Source organism: Saccostrea echinata, unplaced genomic scaffold (assembly GCF_033153115.1).
Source record: "Saccostrea echinata isolate AGI-Se365-2 ecotype Australia unplaced genomic scaffold, CSIRO_AGI_Sech_v1 ptg000064l, whole genome shotgun sequence".
Taxonomy (NCBI): Eukaryota; Metazoa; Mollusca; class Bivalvia; order Ostreida; family Ostreidae; genus Saccostrea; species Saccostrea echinata.
In genome coordinates this window covers 8,029,565-8,053,470 of record NW_026889813.1, presented here as the reverse complement: position 1 = coordinate 8,053,470, position 23,906 = coordinate 8,029,565, and the positions used below count along the sequence as shown (strand labels likewise).

Below are 23,906 nucleotides of genomic sequence, written 5' to 3'. Positions count from 1 at the left end.
GAGATTTTCAAAGAAATATGCATTTTCACTATTTAACACAGCCCTACCCTAACACCAGAGCCCATGACCTAGGGTCATGAAAATTTACAAATTTGGAGGAGGTACCCTCATCATCATAACTATGCAATTAGTTGAAGATTTTCAAAGAATTCACACACTTTCACTATATAATCAAAAAGACCCCCCCCCCCCATCCGCCGCCGAGAAACAGAACCCCTGGGACCACAAGTTTTGAAAATTTTGTAAAAGGATCCTTGTTCATCATAACTATACACCTGTTTCTTTGCTTTATAACCAGGAGTAGAAAAAAATGTTTTGAAAGAAATTATGAATTTTCACTATATAATCAATAGAGTCCCCCCCCTTCACCAGAACCCCTGACCCAGGGGCCATGAAATTCACAATTTTGGAAGAGGCTGCCATGCTCATTATAACTATGTACTTAGTTAGTATATTTCATACCCATACCCATGAGCAGAGAAGAAGATTTTCAAAGAAATAATGCATTTTCACTATATAATCAATAGAGCCCCACCCTAACACCAAAACCCCTGACCCAGGGGCCATGAAATTCACAATTTTGGAAGAAAAGCAGCCATGCTCATTATAACTACATACCTAGTTAGTATATTTCATACCCAGGAGCAGAGAAGAAGATTTTCAAAGATTTAATGCATTTTCACTATATAATCAATAGAGCCCCCCCCCCCCCCCAGCACCAGTACCCCTGACCCAGGGGCCATGAAATTCACAATTTTGGAAGAGGCAGTCTTGCTCAACATAACTATGTACTTAGTTAGTTTATTTAATACCCAGGAGCAGAGAAGAAGATTTTCAAAGAAATAATGCACTTTCACTATATGATGTATATAGCCCCATCCTAGCACCACAACCCCTGACCCTGGGGCCATGAATTTCAAAATTTTGGTAGAGGGCTCATTGCTTATTACAATCATGCCAACAGTTTGACTGCTTGATGTCCAGGAGTAAAGAAGATTTTTAAAGATTGCATTAATTTTGGTGGTTTTAGCCCAACCCCTCAGGCCCCAGGGGGGCAGGGACCATGAAATTCACAATTATTGTTCCTCTTCACCCATAGTTGCTATATGCCAAAATTGGTTGAAATTGGTTCAGTGGTTTCAGAGAAGAAGCTAAAAATGTTCAAATGTTAACGCACGACGAACGCCAACAGGCAAAAACGGAAAGCAATAGGTCACCTGAGTGACTCAGGTGACTAAAAATTCAATTCATAATTTAACCTTAGATATCCAAGGTATGTATTGTTATAATTGCTTCCATAACATATTCAGTAGTTATACTTGAAAGAAAATGTGTATATTGGAAATTCGTCAGATATAATTATATGAATTCATTATACGGATATAACACATTACAGATATAGCGAATTAAATTCACAGGTCCCCAAGACTTCGCAATACGAGTTTTACTGTAGGATATGACAAGGAAATATGCAAGGGCTTGAAAATTCAGATCTTATGCTCAACTTAAAATAGATTGAAGTAAAAAAAAAATAGATTCTTCAAGGTATATATATTCAGCAAAATTGAATATATGAAGTTAAAAAAAAAGATTCTTCAAAGTATATATATTAAGCAAAATTAAATATATTACTTCAAAACCAACATTGAATGTGTCTTCACTAGTCAGAAATACCATTCCCTTTACAGAAATACCACTCCCCCTTACAGAAATACCATTCCCTTTACAGAAATACCACTCTCTTTACAGAAATAGTATTCCCTTTAAAGAAATACCACCCCCTTTACAGAAATACCACTCTCTTTACAGAAATACCACTCCCTTTATAGAAAAATCATTCCCTTTACAGAAATTCTATTCCCTTTATAGAAATACCACTCCCTTTACAGAAATACCATTCCCTTTACAGAAATACCACTCCCTTTACGGAAATACTATTCCCTTTACAGAAATACCACTCCCTTTTCAGATATACCACTCCCTTTACAGATATACCACTCCCTTTCCAGAAATACCACTCCCTTTATAGAAATACCACTCTCTTTACAGATATCCACTCCCTTTACAGATATACCATTCCCTTTCCAGAAATACTACTCTTTACACATATACTATCTCTTTACAGAAATACCACTTTAGGCAATTATTGTCACTTACTTCTGGCATCTATTAATCGTTCCCTGGGGTAGACATCTGATGCTGACAACTGCTCTTTAACCTTGTTAATGTCATGTGGATGAAGGTAATCCAAGAGGCTCTGACCAATCAGATCCAGCTACCAAAATAATTTAAATAATTCTGACCAATCAAATCAAAATACAAACTTGAATTGATTAGATGGAGGAAGAACTTTGAGATATCCAAGGCTTTGAGATATTGAGGGTAAAATGCATAGAGAAAAAAGTGGTTGGGACTTTCAAATGACTTCGACATATCCATGGTATTCGAGATATCAGTGTTCAAGGTACCTAGGTTCAACTGTACATGTACATATTTTCTAAGCAATCAGATAATTTATATAAATCTAACCAATTAGATCTAGCTACTTATGTGTTAAAGTTAACGACCATTTAAAAACTCCATATCATTGTAAAGACCATTTAAAAGAGAGACAAATTTTACATCAGGGTAATGACCATTAACAAGAACTCTTTTTATGAAGTCATTGAAATGAATGACTGTTTACAATATTGTTGTTATAAAATGTGGAATATTTACCCTTGTGTAGTTGAGGATATTGCGGACAGATTCTGATACATAGAGAATTCTGGCCCTGTCACAGCTCACAACAAACAGGAATCCTTCAGCTGCCTAACAAAACAGTCACCATTAATATAAATAGTAGGGATGTCAACGAGTACCCCGTTAACCGGGTACTCGATCAAACCTCTGAGTATTCAATACTAAAAATGGTGCTCGATTACTCGCAGGTGTTTTTTTTCTTATTTCAAAGTACATCTTTTTATCTGAAATTATCAAAAAATAACTTAAAACCGCAAACAGTTATTAGCGTGTTGTCATCTATACCTGTAAAAAAACCCGTTATCACCTGTGGCTGTGTATATACAGTAATTAGTGACCAATCACCTGGTACACAGCTGTTCTCACCTATTGTGGTCCTTAACTTTTGGATGGCTTCAATGATTGCTTTCAGTGAACATCAATTCAATTAAGTATGGTCTATTATCTTCAAATCATTTTTAAATTATTTAGTTAATATATGGCAGCGAAATCAGACATGCAGAGAAATGTTGCTACCCACTTCAAAAGTGAAGAAATATTTAGAAATAACTAAAGATTCAAAAAAATGTTGGAAGTCAGTTAATTAGTAAATTTATATGGGGGAAACAACCAAATATATTATTTTACCTAATGATGAGCCTGAGTTCTTAACTTTGCAGAGAAAATTGATGAGGAACATGACAGTTTTGTAATAAATGGGGAATCACTACATATGTTTTAGGAAAACGATTCAGGATTGTACTCATAAGCTTCAAAGTATGAAAAGTTTATTGCCGGTGTAGCATAATATTTTGATACCCCGATATATTGAACCCGGGTTCAATATATCCCATAATATTTTTATTTATATAATATTTTTAACCCGGGTTCACTTTTTCACTGCGATATAATGGATCCCCTTATAAAATATGGAACCTGGTGGGTTCATAATACTATGGTTATAATATATTTGCCCCAGGTTCAAGATATTATGGTTGCAAAATGTTAACCTCCCACAGTTTTTACTTTATTTGGGGTGGACATGGGGGTCCCCATTTAATCTTCTCCAGTTAAGAGAGGGGGTTCAAGATATTATGACCATAAAATATTGATGGCCTTCTGAATTTTTTTCTTTTGGGGTTCAGCAGAATAGTGTTTGTGAAATATTCAACCCCGTAAGAGTTCTCAAAATCTGGGAATAAAATAATATGGCTGTTAAAAACAACCTCACCCTAAAGGTTAATTGTGGGGTTGGAGTATATCCATTGAAAAGTAAAAAGAAGGGGTTCAAGATATTATGATCATAAAATATTGATGACCCTATGGTATGTGTGTGTGTGTGTTTTTTTTTCCATGGGGAGTGTAATAATTTCAAGTCATTATGATTGCAAAAATGCGACCAATATCTGCATTTCGGATCGTGCCATCCCCACCATACTAAAATGGCTATACCATATAATCTCGCAAGAAGGATCTGTACCATTGTGAGCAATATCAATGCAAGGGATATCCGTCTGGAGGAATTAAAATTGTATTTATTAAGCCAAAAATACCCAGAGCAACTTGTAGATAATAGTTTTATGAAAGCCAAGGAGTGTTATAGAACACAATTACTTTCAAACACATGACATGCGAAGGATGGAGAGACATACCCTTTGTTCACACGTTCAATCCGAGAAATAAAAACATCAATTCAATTGTTTATGAATTAAATAGCCTACTTAGAGAGGATGATCAAATGAAAAGTGTATACAAAAACTGTCGTTTTATCATCAGTAAACGTCAATCCAAAAACCTTAAGAGAATACTTTAATCCTCCCAATTCGCTGACCATACTCATACAGTGTCAAAGTGTACGGACCCTCGGTGCGGTACATGTGACTACATTACAGAAGGGACAAGTTATAATTTTAATGGGCGTGAATTTAAAGTAAATGATAACATGTCATGTGATACGAAAGATGTCATATAGGCCATCACATGTCCTGGATGCAAAGAATATTACATTGGTAAAACTGGCAACACTCTCCGTGCCCGTGTACGTGTATATAAGCAACAAATCAGTATACCTGAATATGGACAAATCCAGTTAAGTGCACACCTGGAAACTTGTGGAAAAAAATGATTTAACATTTTCCCTTTTTATAAACTCAGATGTGCCCGTGATCATCCAGAGACGGGAAAAAGAAAGGCATTTTATTTGTATTCTAAAGCCAAAACTTAATTGTCTCTTATAAATTACCTATGATTTTCCCGAACTTTTACTAGACCATTGTAGTATTTTATCTATGATGTCACAATATAGACATTTAACATTCCACTTAGTTTAATGTACGTAATAATCATTGTTACTATGTTACTGCTGTGTATACATTTTTGTAATGTAAAGCTTCTGAACATTTACTGGTATATATATATATATATATATATATATATATATATATATATATATATATATATATATATATATATATATATATATATATATATATATATATATATATATTAGGGATGTCAATTTTATTCGGACAGCTTAGTTGAATAGTCGGAGGCTTTAGTCGAATATTCGTTGAAATTTAAATTAATGTTTCATGTCATTTTACTATTTGTCTTTTATAGACTAGTTGTACAATATTTATACTATGCTATCAACATTATACAACGAATATCTGAATCGTAAACATTTACGTTGTACAATAAATACATCTACATGCATCCACTGTATTTGATTTCAAATATAATATTTACTTCACATTTTATCTAAATGCAGAATATCAAACACTGGCATTTGTCCTTTTTTTCATAAGGCTGGTTCATGTATACCCGTTACTTGAAGTCATTTGTACGTGTTTTGTTAGTGATCTATAGCTATGACTGGTAAACAATTAAAGCGTGTCTCTTATAAAAACAGACAGAGCTTGCCATAACTTTTAATTATGAGATTTTATGCAAACAATCAATACAATCTTAAAATGACTGTATGATATTAATATCAGAAAGAAACACCATTTAATTACGCTAACTGTCCTCCAGTTAACATGTATTTACAATTTTGTAAAAGCTGTTTAATTATTCTTTATGAATAGTTGCATTACGTCAAATCTTATGGAATTGCAGGTTGAAACTTTATTATTTAAATCAAAACCAAACAATTCTTGAAGCCCTCTCCATTTACAACTAGAGGTAGACATTCCTTGATAATCATGTTTGTGTTAGCAACATTTTCCTTTCCGGCTCTGCTTTTTTTGTCATTTTTGCGGAGAAGTTACTAGGAAAGTTTTACTTTTAAGACTATATGTTTGACGGATTCGGCATATGATACATAATATTTGATGTTCCACTGCAGAATACAAGTTCAGTTTCACAGAAACTTGATAACTTGCTTTTCACTGTTTTTCCATCCTAACATCATATAAAGTATGCCAAAAACTGTAGATTTTGGAGGCATGTTTGCAGAACATAAATCGACATATACATAATTTCCTTTGAACAGTTAAACCTTATCCCGAGTTTTACTTACGAGAACATTGATCTGTAAATAAATGAAATGGGCTGATCCAAGTTCATTACCTTGAATTTAAAATTACTATTAGCTAACACATTTTTAACGAATAACCGACTAAAGAAATTTTAGTCGATAGTCGGTATGATCGAACAATAGTCGAGTATTCGAATATTCGTTGACATCCCTAATATATATATATATATATATATATATATATATATATATATATATATATATATATATATATATATATATATATATATATATACATGTATATATATTCTTTCTAAAAATTTATAATCCGACTTAAGGAACAGATTTAAAAAAAAAATGAAAAAAGCAAAATTTTCATTCTTTTTTCTCCAATATGCTCTGAAAACATTTTCTTTTTTTTTTGCCGTAATTTATGGACTAAAGTAATGATAAGGCATTTATAAAGCTTTAAATAACAGTGTATTGAAAAACAATGTGCAGCAAACAAAACAGAAAATGTTAAGATTTCCTGTGGGAAATCTATTAAAATAACTGAGACATCATGCAGTCTTTGCATGATATCAAGGATAAATTAGCAACCTATATAATCTATAACATTTAAATGAGGTACATCAAGAGTTTGAATTAAAGTATTTACATCACAGACTTGGAGGCATCATTATAGATCTTTGAAATATATATATGTAGCATCATCACTGGTTCCAATTTATATGTGTGAACTTGAAATTACAAAAAATTTGAAGTGAAAGTACATGAAAAATCCATTTTCAGTAAATCAGAAATACATTGTGCCATTTATGAAACAGCTAACAGCTTTGTCAGTTTTATAATTTACATTGATGTCAGCTAATATGACATCAAAGGTACACCAGTTAAGGAATGACTGCCTAATGGCTTTTTACCTCACCTGAGCCAAAGGCTCAAGTGAGATGTTCTGATCAAAATATGTCTGTTGTCTGTCATTGTCAGCGTTGTTGTTAACTTTTCACATTAAATTTTCAACTTCTTCTCCAGAACCACTGAGACAATTTCAACCAAACTTGGCACAGAGTATCCTTGGGTAAAGGGGGTTCAAGTTTGTTCAAATGAAGGGCTGCACCCTCTTCCAAGGGGAGATAATTAAAAAATAATGAAAATTGGGTGGGGTAATTTAAAATCTTCTCAACAACCACTGAGCCAGAAAAGATGTTCTGTCATGTTATGAAAGCTTTCTGGGATAGTGAAGATTCAAGTTTATTCAAATCATGACCCCAAGGGGTAGGGTATTAGGGCCACTATGGGAAATCAAATTTTTACATAGAAATACTTAGGAAAAATCTTTAAAATTCTTCTTCTCAAGAACAGCAAGGTCATGATATTAAGTCATATTTAGATGGAAGCATCCTCAAGTTGTGTTGATTCAAATTTGTCCAAATCATGACCCCCGCGGGTAGGGTGGGGGCCACTGTGGGTGATCGAAGTTTTTCATAGGAATACATAGAAAAATATTTAGAATTTTTCTTTTCAAGATCAGCAACATCATGATTAATTGTATTTTTATGGAAGCATCCTCAGGTAGTGTAGATTAAATTTTGTTCAAGTCATGACCCCTGAGGATAAGGAGGGGCCACTATGGGCGATCAAAGTTTTTCATAGGAATACATGGGAAAATCTTTGAAATTCTTTATCTCAAGAACAGCAAAGCCACAAAGCCATGATTAGTTATATATATACTGAAGCATCTTCAAGTAGTGTAGATTCTAATTTGTTCAAATCATGACCCACAGGGATAGGAAGGGGCCACAATGGTCAATCAAAGTTTTACATAAGAATATATAGAAAAAAATCTTTAAAGACTTCTTCTTCAGAACGGCAAAGCCATGATTAGTCATGTACATGCATATATATGGAAGCATCCTCAGATTCAAGTTTATTCAAATCATGACACCCTGGGGTAGGGTGGGGCTTGGGGAGGGTGGGGCCACACTACATTATCTTACTTTTACATAGGAATATGTTGGGGGAAAATCTGCTGATAAAGAACAGAACGGCCATAGTTACTCAGGTGAGCACTGTGGCCCAAATCTGACCAAAAACTGTAGAAACAAGAAAAGTTTGGAGGTAGCCATCTTATTTGCAAATCCTATTACACCACAGAATACAATTTTAATTAATGACTGACTGGTTGATTGTATGTTGTTTTACGTCCCATTTGAAAATTCTTCACTCATAAAGAGATGTCTACAATTTCATGAAACTTTCACAAAATCTTTCTTACAGAGTGGCATTGTGCATCATGATAGGTTTTTTTTTCTGAGAGGACTTGCATCAGGTAATGGACATGTCAGTAAGGAACATCCTATCTTCTCTCATTCAAAATCAAACTTCAAGGTAAAAGTCATGGGATCAAAAGTATATTTCAAAAGGTCTTGTCACAGGTAGAGCACAGGTCAAATATAAATGTCCTATCTTCTCTCATTCAAAAGTCATCATCAATGTTAAAATTTTAGAAACGTAGGTCAAAGTTCAAGGTCAAGGGTCAAAAATCATAGTATAATTGGAAAGGCCTTGTCACAGGTAATGCACATGTCAAATATGAACACATCCTATCTACTCTCATTCAATACTTATCACAAATGTTAAAATTTTTCAAATGTAGGTCAAACTTCAAGGTCACTGGGTCAACAATCATAAAACATTCTTAAAACTTTAACCTGGTTATTCAATTGGAAAATATAGTTTAGTATCCAAAGCAGGACTGGTTGTGTCCATCTATAGATGCAACATCATCCCTGCAAGTTTGGTCCAGGTAGGGCAGATAGTTACAGGAATGAGTCCTGCTCCAAAAACTTAAACCTGCTCCAAAAACATTAACCTGGTCATTCTTATGGAAAATATTGGCTGAAAATGCAGCATATAAAACCTGAATGGTACAATGAAACATGCTAGATGCATCACCCATGCAACTAGGATCAACAAAGGGTATAGAAACACTTGAAATAAAATTGCTCCAAAAAATATTAACCTAGGACGCTGAAGCTGATGCCAAGGGTATTACATAAGCTCCCCAACTTTGTAAAGGTGATCTAAAATTCATATTTCTTTTTTAAACCTTGGATTTATAGATCTACTGAGGGCCAAACACAAATGGTGATTTAAGTATACATCTCCTCCTACAGCTTCCTTCGGGGGTTGGAAAGGGGGTATAATTATCCTACGTCAATGTATCAATACCTTCTAATAACCAGTCTTGTTTGTAAAATATTATTTCTGTGCTAACAAAAATACAGTCACATGATTAATCACATGATTTATCTCAAATTATGTCAATGTCATGTCTATAAATACCTTCCAATGAGCAGTCTTTTGTGAAAATAATAAATTTTTTCTGCACTAAAAAATACAAGTGTAGTCTATGAATTGCAGATTGGATATTGCTGATATGGTCAATTCTAAAAGAAGGCCAAAGTACCCACTAATTGTTGCAGATAGTCATCAGAAACAGTTACCAATCTTAATGCACATAAGACCTTGGCAAAGCCAGTGATAAAGTGTGGATGCATCAACAATCGTACAGATTTATGGACAGAAAGCAATCTACATGTTATGTAAATAACCTGTCAATGACTGATGAACATAATTCAGACTAGTTTCTAGTATTGTGACATGTCGGTTGTCCAGAAAATCTTATTGGTAACTTAAAGGAATGTACCAAGACACCTTTGAGCACTTGGCACTTAGTGCTCTTTCAAAGAGAACAAACTTACCTCTAGAATTAGATGTTTGAGATCATCATCGGAGAGAAAGGAGGGTCGAGCTTCAGGTATCGACATAGCTGCACCTTCTGTTAAATATAATATTGACCATTCAAAGTTTATCTGTTATCTTTCATTACAGTTTGAATTTCCATATCTGCTTAATAATTTTGGTTATTTCCTTATGATCATATAAATTAATATTCACTATAAAGATATAAAATAATTGGAGCAAAATTTCCCACTTTGCAGCATTTTGTAGTTACATTGCTGTTAATAAAGTAATCTATTCAGCATAAAGTAACATATTCCTTGAACAATATTTCTAAAAATCAAATAGCATTAAGCCACATTCCTCAGAAACTCAGCAGCTTCAAGCAATACTTATTAAAGCTTTTTTCAACAGTCTCTTATATTAAGCCATCAGCATTAAGCGATGTTTTTCTAAAACATCGCTTCTAACAAAACTGTCAGCAAAAAGCAACGTTTCTAATTTCTAAAGTAAGATACACTGTAACCTTTTTCAAAGACTTGTCTCTCAAACAGCCAAAAGCATTTGAAAAAAGTTTTTAATCTAGTAGTTGTGGATTGCACTGCCATGGTAGATTACTTTTTTTATCTAATATATCCTGAGATTCTTTACCTCTGAGCGACTTGAGATGCTGTACTGCCATTCGTAACACAGTTAACTTGTCCAGTTTTCTGTTCATGGCGTTACACATTGGGAGCATTGAAGACAACTCGGTGATGTAAGCATTCATTTTGTCTCTCCTCCTTTTCTCAATCTCACTGTGGTTTTGTCTGCCAGAATAAAAGATAATATGTGATTAGCTTTTTGCAATATCATTAATGTCATCTATTTACTTATTTAGTTTTCAAATCATATAATCTACACTATGCAGATATATACAATTACTGCTGTTTTTGAGGTCAATACATTAAGCTACCTGAGGAGTAGAATATTCACCTAGGCCAAAGGGTGAGGTGAATATTGTACTCTGAGGGTTGCTAAATCATCGTATTGTACAATGCAAATACTGTAAATAACCAAATATTTGTAAAACCTTATTTTTGCAAGATAGTTATTTGGTATTCATAAGTGAGACAAAATTTTCACAAATTTTAATTATTGTTTATATAATCTTTTATAATATGAAAATACTTGAGAATGAAATTTTCACCAGCAGAAGGTCTCGCATAATTATGTAAAAATAAAGCTCTTGCAAATAAGCTAGAAATATAATACATAAAATGTGAGTGGAACGTTAAAATAATCATTTCATCTATGAGAGCAGAAAAAATTCAGGTTAAGTCATTTTTCATATGTTTCGTATAATCTGAAAAGTTCCAGAATTGAATTTTTGGAATGTTGGGAAGTTTAATAAATAAATTTTCACTAATAAACATTAAAAATGATAGGGACTTGACAGGGCTTGAATTTCTTAGCTGAGAAAGTTCTTCAATTGCCACATGTAATCCTGTTATGTTTCTAAATGTCATATCCACTGGTTACGACTTTATCAATACAAAGAATAAAAGACTCTGAAATAAATTAGAAACTTACCTGTCATTTCCTGTCTGAGAGTCCATCATAGTGTTTTTTGACCTAAACAGAAAAAAATTAAACAATATAAAAAAAGATTTGCTGGAATAAGATGATACTGATTAATTGTCACTTAATTCAAGGAAGAGTCAGGAGAAAGCCTAAGCATGTATGTGATAGGCTGGTATTCCCAGCCATTAAGAGACATTTCACATTGTGTGGATATAATTAAGGGGGGTGTCTGTAATGAGATTGAAAATTAGAGGTCATCTGAAGGACAATGCTAATAAAAAACTTACTATAGTTAAATATAGTTTACTATAGTTCACATAAGTTAACGACAGTAAATACTTGGACTTGGTACTTCACTATTGAACTTTATTGAGATGTAGGGCCTTAATATTTCTTTCATTACACACAAATGATGTAAATGTTAGAAATAATATACAAGTAAAATACAAGTAATATTTCCTTTTAATATCAGAAAAATGTATGTAAGACTCGGAGAAAACGAAATATAGCAATTTGGAATAAGAAAAAATAATTTGTTTTACTACAGTAAAAACTTTGACACTATAGCCATTAGCCAACTATTCTATACCATCCTCTGGAATCTTGCAAAAATGTCTGTTAATGTACCTAAATTTGAATCTACACTACTAAGGAATTGCTTCCATATCAATATGGCTAATCATGGCTTTGCTTTTTATGAGTAGATGGTATAATTGTAAAGATTTTTTCCAATATATGCCTATATAAGTAAAACTTTGATCACATATTGTGGCCCCACCCTACCCCAGGGGGTCATGATTTGACCAAACTTGAATCTACACTACCTGCAGATTTTTCCATTTAAATAGGGCTAATCATGGCTTTGCTTTTCACAAGAAGATGATTTTTCCTCTGTATTCCTAAATTAAATTATTGATCACCCATTGTGGCCCAGCCCTACCCCCATGGGTCATGATTTGTATGAACCTGAGAATGCACCCATATAAAAATACGGCTAATCGTAGCCTTCCTGTTCTTTATTAAATATTTTTCCTATGTATTTCTATATAAAACTTTGATCGCCCATTTTACTGGCCCCACTCTACCCCCTAAGGTCACAATTTGAACAAATTTGAATCTACACTATGTAATTCTTTCTGATCCAATGATTCTTGAGAAGAGGAATTTTTAAATGATTTCACCCAATGTTCACTATTTCTTAATTATCTCCCCTTATTAGAGGACGTGGCACTTCATTTGAATACTCTTCACCCTGTGCCAAGTTTGGTTGAGATTGGCTCTGTGGTTCTGGAAAAGAAGAAGAAAATGTGAAAAGTTTATGAAGACAACCGCAACAGCCATTTTCGATCAGAAAAGCTCACCTGAGTCTTGGCTCTGGTAAGCTTATAAAAGAAATATTACTTTGTGAGTGATGCTTCCTGCAAAATTATACAATAATTAATTCCTTGCATATATATAGGAATCTACAGTATTCAAATCCCATATCTTTACATTTACATGGAATCATATTAAATACTTAACATGTACGGGCTTCAATTTTGATGCATCTTTTGCTGGAACAAACTGCAAAACTTCTTAATTGCAGAAATTACCCTTTATTTGGTGTAATGCACTGTACCAATAAACGAATGAATAAAGTAAGGATTTGAGATAGAATATTTAATTTTTAACCCTTGATCCTCCTCTGTAAACATTTCTTTTAAGTGAAAGCTTCAAAGAGTATGTTCATTTACTATGTGGGAGGTCCTAACAAATGAATACAGACTGCTTGGTCATAATCAGTTAATACTGAAAATGTCAATTAAGTGACATTGGTGAGAGCTGGCTAGGATTTTAGAACAAGGAGACATTGAATAATAACGAAGTAAAAATAACATAATAACTATAAAATGTTCCAAGAAAAGGTAAAGTAGTGCTAGTATTTGGATGTATGTTTTCTAACATTCAAAGCTTTCCGTGACTATGTGTTCATATTATATCCATTGTTTTATAAAACTATGTGCAAAATGTCTCATCAAAATATCTATATCAAAAATTGTGACATCAGCAATTCAAAAGATTTTGAATATACAGGATATATCATATTCTGGAATCTTGCACAAATGCCTGGTAATACAATTTTTTGTGAGGACCCTTGGTACAGTAGCAATACCTAAACGACAAGGTCTTTGGAAAAATTATGTATTATTGAGGAACGTTGTCAGACCTCAAGGTCTGCTGATATATGTTTCAAAACTAATTGTGAAGCTCTCTAACATTTTGTTTCATATTTCTAGAGACTTTGATAAAGTTTATATAGTATATGGATGCATGTTCTGTTCTAGCTTGTGAACCTTTCCATGGCTTAATGTTCTATAGTACTGCTGACTTGGAGACAGTTTATACAGCATTTGGACGTAGTTCTATATGTTCCATATTTTAACTGATTTGATACAAACAATTACATACTTGGAGCCAGTGACTTTTCTATGATCATACTCCATCAATGAATCATCTTCATTTGTATCCAGTGTTGTGCATGTACTCCAACTGACCAATAAAACATAAACGTCAAATTAAAGTACACATAATACCCCATTGAAATGATTCACTAATTTTGCATATATTGTTTTCAATAACATTTTTTTTTAATTAGTCTAACACATAAAAAGCCTCGCCTTACCTAAATATTTACTTTATCATGTTACTGGATTGTACAAAATGCAGTTTCCCTGACTCGTCAGAGAGATCAAATATTGTTATTGCAGCAAAAGAAGCTGACAACATACTCTTGGGCTATCAAATATTTTTTATTGGCTTTTGCAGTTTTACAATATTTTGACGAGACTACTGTATGCAAGACTGTATTCTGTATATATAGGTGTAGGCGATGGTATATGCATCAACGGTATATACTGAAATTTTCAGCAAATTAAAACAAGAGGCCCAAGGGCCTTAACAATCACCTGAGTATGATACAACAATTAAGAGGATCGATCCATAGAGTATAAATAACCTGATGGATGAAGCTTTGTTGCCCAAAAGCAAGAGAAATAGAATGATCATGCAGGATCAATGAAATAATTAGTCTAGTATTCAGTAACAACTCATATATTAAATTCTAATCTATCCTCCATTTATCACCATGCAGACTATTAACAAACTATTAGTTCTTCTGCACTACTTTCAACCCCATATTGTGACCTCTCACATTGGCCTCTCTTGATCTTGGAAGAACATTTAATGAGATAAGTTATTTTTGTCTCATTTCTATTTATTTATTATTTACAAGTCTACCTGATCATTAAATGAATGAAAGTACTTTTTGCACTATTAATACAATGAATTTTTTTTTGCATAATTCTCTTATTCTATTAAATTTCAAATACATTATTTACAGTGATTAATTATCAAAAGTGAATGGCAAAGGGGAATAACTTCTCCCATCAGTAGAATACAAATTAATAGAGCTCTGGTTAGGACCAGAACATTTGACCAAATGGTCCTGATGTTCAAAAATCTGGTAAAAATATCCTTGCCTATTAAATGTTTTATTATTCTGTTTGGCTTCGATATGCCAAGGAGCAGAGAAAATCTTCAAAGAAATAATGCATTTTCACTACAGATTCAACACATCCCTACCCTAACACTAAAACCCATGTCCCAGGGTCATGAAATTCACAAATTTGATAGAGGTACCTCATCATCATAACTATGCACCAAGTTGACGATTTTCAAAGAATTAACACATTTTCACATATAGCCCCCCCCCCCCCCCCCCCCCCCCCCCCCCCGAGAAACACCAAAACCTGGGACCACAAGTTTTAAAAATTTTGTAAGAAGCATGACAATTGTTCATCATAACTATGCACTTTGTTTATCTGCTCAACACTAAGGAGCAGACAGGATTATTTAACAGAGTTAATGCATTTTCACTATACATGTATTATCAATAGAGCCAAACCCTTACACCAGAACATCTGACCTAGAACCCATGAAATTCACAATTCTGGAAGAAGCACTCTTGTTCATCATAACTATACGCTTAGTTTGTTTAAATAATACCCAGGAGCAAAGAAGATTTTCAAAGAATTTATGCATTTTGACTATATAATCAATAGAGCCCCACCCAACACCAGAGCCCCTGACCCAGGGGCCATGAAATTCACAATTTTGGAAAAGGCATCATTGCTTATTTTAACAATGCACTTAGTTTGTTTAAATAATACCCAGGAGAAGAGAAAAAGATTTTCAAAGAAATAATGCACTTTCCATAAATGATTTATATAGCCCCGCCCTAGCACCAGAACCCCTGACCCAGGGGCCATGAATTTCACAATTTTGGTAGAGGGCCCAAATCGCTTATTACAATCATGCCAACAGTTTGACTGCTTGATGTCCAGGAGTAAAGAAGAAGATTTTTAAAGATTGCATCAATTTTGGTGGCTTTAGCCCCACCCCTCAGGCCCCAGGGGGGCAGGGACAATGAAATTCACAATTTTTGTTTCCCTTCACCCATAGATGCTACATACCAAAATTGGTTGAAATTGGTTTAGCGGTTCTAGAGAAGAAGTTGAAAATGTTCAAAAGTTAACGCACGATGCACAACGCACAATGGAAGACGCACAATGAAAGACAAAGATGGATAGCAATAGGTCACCTGAGTAACTCAGATGACCTAAAAATGCAATGTTCATGCTACAACTATCAAGCCAATAAGGCACGTACACTCTATAATGTTTGATATTTAAAACAAGAGGCCCAGGGGCCACATCGCTCACCTGAGCACTGTGTCTAGGAAAAAAGCAAAAATAAGTTTAGTATTGCAATGCTTAAATGCATGAGTGGTCCCGACCTACCCCTAAAAGGGAGGGGGGGGGGCTGTATGATTTGAACAAAATTGAATCTACACTAACTAAGGGTGCTTACATATTTTTTGGACTAACTGTGACTTTTTTCCTACAAGTTTAAACTTTCATTGTGGCCCTTACCTACCCCTGAGGGTCATGATTTGATCAAACTTGAATCTACACTATCTGAGGATGCTTCCATATAAATATGACCAATCATGGCTGTGCTGTTCTAGAGAAGGAGATTTTTTAAGATTTCTCCTATATATTCCTATGTAAAACTTTGATTGTCCATTGTGGCCCCACCCTACCCCGGGGGTCATGATTTGATCAAACTTGAATCTACACCACCTGAGAATGCTTCCATATAAAAATGACAAATCATAGCTTTGCGGTTCTTGAGAATATTTTTTGAAATTTTTCTTATATACTCCTATGTAAAACTTTGATCACCCACTGTGACCCCACCCTACCCCCAGGGGTCATGATTTGAACAAACTTGAATCTACACTACCTAAGGATGCTTCCATATAAATAGGACCAAACATGGCTTTGTTGTTCTTGAGAAGAAGGTTTTTAAAGATTTTCCCTATGTATTCCTATGTAAAACTTCGATCGCGCACTGTGGCCCCACCCAAGTCCCGGGGGTCATGATTTGAACAAATTTGAATCTACACCACCTGAGAATGCTTCCATATAAATATGACCAATCAAGACTTTGCTGTTCCTGAGAAGAAGATTTTTAAACATTTTCCCTATGTATTCCTAGTATGTAAAACTTTGATCGCCCACTGTGGCCCCACCCTACCCATGGAGGTCATTATTTGAACAAACTTGAATCTACACTACCTGAGGATGCTTCCATGTAAATATGACCAATCAAGGCTTTGCTGTTCTTGAGAAGAAGGTTTTTAAAGATGCTCCCTATGTATTCCTATGTAAAACATTGATTACCCACTGTAGCTCCACCCTACCCCCGGGGGTCATGATGTGAACAAACATGAGTCTATGCTACCTGAGGATGATTCCACATCAATTTCATATTTTCTAACACAGTGGTTCTTGAGAAGAAGATTTTTGAAAGATGCCATAAATTTTTCATGAATTCGCAACTATCTCCACTTGGAAGAAGGCGTTGAAGAAACTTGAATCCCCTTCACCCAAGGATACTCTGTGCCAAGTTTGGTTGAAATTGGCCCAGTAGTTCTGGAGAAGAAGATGGAAATGTGAAAAGTTTACAATAACAACAACGACAGACAACGGACAAAGAACAAGATTCACTTAGGGCCTTTTTTGGCCCTGTGAATTTCAGAAAAACTGAAACTTCTTGGTTTTAGTTGGCAATGCATTGAATATCACTTAGACATCTTTGATGACTGCATATCTATCAAAAATGACGTAATTTTCTGGCTAGGTAATGCATTATGACATCATGAAATCCGTCATTTTCCTCATATCCTGAAAAATTCTACAAAAACAGCCAATTTTTAAAGCTACTTTTCGATATTTAATATAGAGCGCAACCTCTGATCTAAAATATGCAATATTAAATGATAGAACTATTTCTGAGGATTACAAAACATGTTTTATTTTTTAGATCAGAGGGTGCGCTCATATTATTTCTTTTCTGTGAAAGTACTCAAAATATACTTGTTTTCCTTAAAATTCAAGAACATTGCAATTCCATGAAGCCTATTTTCCAAGGCCTTGGCTTTAAGGAGAAAATTTTTAATAGGAAATGAAAGCACTAAGTCTCTACTTTATCTTGATGTTTAAAATGGAATATAAAGTGTTAGTCAATAAATTGGTATATCTACAGGGCCATTTTATACATAAAGTGAACCTAGCTCTTTGATCAAAAAAGCTCACTTGAGCCTTTGGCTCAGGTGAGCTAAAAAATTTAATTTCATTTAATGTATGTGTTATATGGACTTAGTGTTAGCTGGGCTTTGAAACCTTGTAAACCAACTATTATAATTTGTAACAACTTTAAATCATGATTCCGCAGTCTGAAATCCACCCATCCATGACTTTAAATTTAAAGGATTCTACACTTAAGTAAGTGGTATAAAGGATTCTACACTTAAGTAAGTGGTATAAAGGATTCTACACTTGAGTAAGTGGTATAAAGGATTCTACACTTGAGTAAGTGGTGTAAAGGATTTTACACTTAAGTAAGTGGTATAAAGGATTCTACACTTAAGTAAGTGGTAAGTGGTTTGTGACGAGAAATATTCGGGTGTAAAAGAAGGTCGTGAAACTTGCAAATAAAAGTTGGTTTACATTAATAAGAATATATATTGCATGTTATGAAATCATAACATTCACTTTCAAATTATGCGATATACACTGAAATTTAAGGTCGGTGTATGAAATGAATTGGGATCACTATACTGACTAATATAGTACTTAATTCAAGTCAAGCTGCTGGCTGACATTTGTAGTATAGGTAAGTCATTCAGAAGTAAGACTGAAAGCTTTCTCCAGTTACAAGTCTGCAGCATTGTTCAATTGAACATACCCTGGTACACATCTATGCATACATGTATATGTTTTAAGGACTCTCTATACATTGCACATAAATCATTTTAATCCTGTGGTATATATTATTTATGCAGTTAGAGTGATCTGCCCTTAGATCTAAAATAAAATAAATTGAAACGTACAGTGTATTACTCTAGATAGAAAGTTCTATCGTTAAAATGATATTGTCCTATGGACCCGGTTTAACGATAGAATCCGTTCCGTGTATTGGCAATGTTGCAAAATAAACACAGGCGATAACTCATACTCTGTGCATTTTCTATGAACAATCCAGAGAGTTCTGAATGTCAACATGGCGTTAAATTTGAAGCGAGGAAAAAACGTCGAGAAAATGAGTTGAATTTTCATATTTATATGGATTATTTTTTAGGTTAAAAGACATATACCATCTCAAAAAGGTTTGTTATGATTAATTTGGTAGTTATTTTCAGTGCAACTCCTTTTGTTTTCTTCAAAATCATTTCCGAGTGGATCCACTCCGATTTGATACATTGCAAGTATATGGGACGTATTCTAACTGTGGTGAGAGCTTGTCCCGAGACACAGTTAGATTATTCTAACTTGTATTACTCAAGATGTCATCAATTCAAGCATTCTTAACATTTTATTAGGTCAAGATGAAATAACTAAACACTTTTTTGCATGTCTTTTCCCATATGATTCAAGTAAGCAACAGTGATTTCTGTTCATCAATACTGCAATGTCTTTGAACATTTTTCCTGGGGATAAATAGCTGGTACCCTGTGTTGAATAGAAAATACTGCATACAGGGAAATATTTGGCCCTATTTTATTTTCACCCCTTTCATCCTCATTGCATTACTGAAAATATTCATTATGTAATAAAAGTGAGTATACCACTTAACTATTTCCTTATTAATACATGTACATAGGTCAGATGTTGGGATTTTTACTGTAAGTTCTATATGCAGATATGCCTAGCCTGGTCATTTAAAGGTGCTTAGACACAGATTTGAAGTTAATGTTTTCTCAAATTTTCTGTATAATATCACGACTTATATATTGCAATAGCATTTCGCACGAAAATATAATTAAAAACTTATGTTATCTAGAAATTATTGGAACTACGAATTCCTAGACGCGTTTGATTAACACATCATTGCACTTTCACAAATTTTATCTTTATCCTAAATATTTAAGAAAAGAAGCAATTTTGTTGTGTATTAATGAAAAACATTACATCTATAATTCAGAAAATTCAGAGTAGAAATGTGCGAAAGCAAACCCTCTCACTAATATCGTTAGCCCGTGCTCAGTGTTGTGTACAGAGTTTAACAAATTGAATACACCCGTGAAACGTAAACTGTTTTTGTACACAGGGCACGAGCTCTGTTATTGGTAATGTATACGGTTCACCGGGTGTGTTCAATTGTTAAAGTCTGCACACACCACTGAGCACAGACTGACAATACTGTGAGTGGGTTTTGCTTTCGAACATTTCTACTCTGAATTTTCTGGATTATAGTTCTAATATTTTTCATTAATACACAACAAAATTGCCACTTTTCTTAAGTATTAAGAATAAAATCAAAATTTGTGAAAGTGCAAGGATGTGTCAATCAAACGCGTCCAGAAATTTGAAGTTTCAATAACTTCGAGATGAAATAAGATTTTTATTTTATTTTAGTATGAAATGCTATAGCAACACATAAGTCAAGAAATTATACAGAAAATTTGAGAAAATATTAACTTCAAATCTGTGTCCAAGCACCTTTAATGATCTGCCCCTGTGTATGTTTCATACTGGGAAGTATCACTTGTTTATTTTTACAGTTTATTTATTGAGCTTTCACTTTCCTTTTACACATCCAACAGGAATAATACATTCTTGTTTTGTTTTTCATATTTTATTTTAGATTGAAAATTCAATTATTTAGTTATTTTCAAGAAATCATAATACAAGTTTTAATTATCACACAAGGGCAGATAAAGTTCTTCTTATGAACTTGGAGTAAACAACTTGAAAGGTGGTAATTAAGTAAAAAGTAATTGATAAAAAAAAAAAATCACTTTTTTTCATTTTATTCCTAATGGAATAATATTTTTATTTTTGTCACCTTTATTATCAATACCATACAGCCTTACTATACAGTGAGTTCTTTTTCTTTTCAGGCAAATCTAATGCATTACCTATATATAAACACTACAATTCAAGTAAATAAAATGTTGACCATATTTTTCTTAAGTTTTGATCATAGTCCTTTTGCTTTTCCCAGCAACATGATTATGTGTTCCTTGGAACACTCCAGTTGGATTGATTATGTGTTTTTGGAGCACTCTAGTTAGATTGATCCTGTGTTCTTTGGAACACTCTAGTTGGATTAATTATGTTATGTTTTCCTTGGAACATGGCACTCCAGTCAGATTGATTTTGTGTTTTTTGGAGCACTCTAGTTGGATTGATTATGTATTCCTAATTGAAACACGGCACTCTAGTTGGATTGTTTGAGTGTTTCTTGGAACAGTCTTGTTGGATTGATTTTGTGTTCCTTGGAACATGGCACTCTAGTTGGATTGATTAAGTGTTCCTTGGAACACTCTAGTTGGATTGATTATGCATTCTTGGAACACTCTAGCTGTTTGATTATGTGTTCCTTGCTGCACTCTAGTTGGATTGATTATGTGTTCTTGGAACACTCTAGTTGTTTGATTATGTGTTCCTTAGAGCACTTTAGTTGGATTATGTGTTCCTTGGAGCACTCTAGTTGGATTGATTATGCATTCTTGGAACACTCTAGTTGGATTGATTTTGTGTTCCTTGGAGCACTCTAGTTGGATTATGTGTTCCTTGGAACACTCTAGTTGGATTGATTATGCATTCTTGGAACACTCTAGTTGGATTGATTTTGTGTTCCTTGGAACACTCTAGTTTGATTGATTTTGTGTTCTTGGAACACTCTAGTTGGATTGACTTTGTGTTCTTGGAACACTCATAAGTTGGATTGAAGCCAGTTAAAAAGATAGCATGAAATTTCTTCAGAAATAATTTTCGTTTTTGTTTTAATTTTATTTATTTATTTAAATATTTCTTTTTTATTTTTGTTAAACTCAAAAATGTTATTAAAACCATTTAAATCTGGGTTTGCATGAAGATTTGGCACAAGTTAATTTTAATCAAAGGAACTAAATTTGTAAATTTTATATGTACCATTCAATCTCCAAAAACCTGAAAATTCCAATTTCCAGAAATTAATATTGTGTGACAAGGGCAATCAAAAAAGAACACTAGAGAATCACACATAAGGAAAATCTGTAAACTTTCTTCTCCTTGTACTTTTACAACAAGTTTGATTTCATTTACTACCTGTAAAAGATCTCCCCGGCAACTTAATATGATCAACATTTGATACATACCAAGTAATAAATGTTGCAACGTGTTACCCCTTCAATTCCAGTAGCAAATTTGCCAACCAATCACACTAGCATAATACAGTGGCTATCAGTTTACAAATTTGTAAATATGTCAATACTATTTATTTATTTATAATTATTTAACTAATTTATCTTTTGTTTATTGTAGAATCATCTCAAATGAGGGAAATAAAGTATGAATGAATGAGAAGATTAAAAAACATGCAGATCAACTAGAGCCACTATAAATTGTTATCCTTTTATCCAAAAGATGATTTTGTGAAAACTTTGGTTGCTATCAGTTCAGTGGTTTTGGGAAAACTTAAAAAATGAACTATCATTCACAACATATAGACAAAAGGACAAACTCTGAATCAGAAAATGGAAGTCTAATTAAGGTGAGCAGAGAAAAATTGAAAACAGAACATATTTTAAACTGAGGACAATACTGGAATCAAAAACCATGATAAATTTATATAGTGTTGTTATATGTAACATAGTCTCCGACTATCGAAAAATCATCGCTGAAGGCAGCGGGTCAGCGACAATTGATAGAAAGCTTCAAAATCAATAGTCGCTATTTTTATTGAAAATATATTTTTTGAACCAAATTGGTTTATCTCTTAACATTATCATAAAACATTACTTTATTTCTCTTGTAAATGGTGGACAAACTTGCCAACTACGCATGTTTGGATGTTGATATCTGCCACATCTTTCATTTTTTTCATTTGTATTGAAAAATTGTTTTCATTTACAAGGATGTCTGAATACTTACATAGTTAACTTGATTTAATGTTACTTTTAATTAAAGTTCAAACTATCTATCTTACAATCTATTGTATGCCATTGATTCAAGCAGAAATTTTAGCTAGGATTAAATTTGGGCATTTTTAGCGAGGGTTTTGAGATCACTAAAATTGAATATCGCTAATAATTCTTACCGCATTGGAGGTTACCATTATATTTCTAATTTTCGTAAAATCACTAAAATTATTTTTTGCTAAAATTATATATAGATTTTTCAGGACAAATCACTAAATTTGTGACTTGTTAAAATTTCCACTTATGCGGTAATTGATAGTAAATTTGGTCCGATTTTCCAACACTAGCTTTATTTAATATATTCTGCAGATATACATGTATCCCCATAAAGACTTAAAAGCTAAATATTTAATGAGATGTGCATATTTTAATGGTCTATCCTGATGACTTACTCAACAGACATCCTTTTTTTCCGATGGCTGAAGTATGGCTCTATAACCCCAGGAAATTTGTCCACCCCCGGAAGGGAAGGATCCATTTGTCCACCTTGGTCCGGTGTTAGGAACAGATTGTCAAATAGATTAAAGTCTGAAAAAAAAAAGTATATATATAATGTGAATTTTTAGTCAATCCAATTTTGTATGAACATCTTGACTAGCAATTTACAATGAACACTAAGAATCTACACAACCAGAAGTCTACGACAAAGCTGTAGCTCTACTAGTGTGTACTCATAGTAAAGAAAAACAGCATTTGGACTTGAAACTTAGTTGAGCCATGGCCTGCCAAAAAAGAATTATGGTCTTTGAGTTCAGTTTACCTGTGCACCAGGGCCCCGTTTTACAAAAGAACTTATGACTAGGACCAAAACTGTAGACAGAGTAGCGT

The 23,906-nt window shown here is 33.6% G+C and overlaps 1 protein-coding gene across 1 annotated transcript in view; it reads right to left on the bottom strand.

Annotated features, from left to right (window-relative positions):
- LOC133175861 (protein cycle-like) overlaps nucleotides 1-23,605 on the bottom strand; it is a 48,208-nt gene extending 24,603 nt beyond the window's left edge. The window contains exons 1-7 of the mRNA XM_061310992.1: nucleotides 23,471-23,605; nucleotides 13,958-14,038; nucleotides 11,519-11,560; nucleotides 10,598-10,755; nucleotides 9,967-10,043; nucleotides 2,719-2,811; nucleotides 2,158-2,275 (exon numbers count right to left, since the gene is read on the bottom strand). Of these exons, the coding sequence (XP_061166976.1) occupies nucleotides 2,158-2,275; nucleotides 2,719-2,811; nucleotides 9,967-10,043; nucleotides 10,598-10,755; nucleotides 11,519-11,560; nucleotides 13,958-14,038; nucleotides 23,471-23,556 (655 nt within the window). The 5' untranslated portion in view covers nucleotides 23,557-23,605. The remainder of the gene's footprint in view (nucleotides 1-2,157; nucleotides 2,276-2,718; nucleotides 2,812-9,966; nucleotides 10,044-10,597; nucleotides 10,756-11,518; nucleotides 11,561-13,957; nucleotides 14,039-23,470) is intronic.
- Nucleotides 23,606-23,906: the final 301 nt, after the last annotated feature.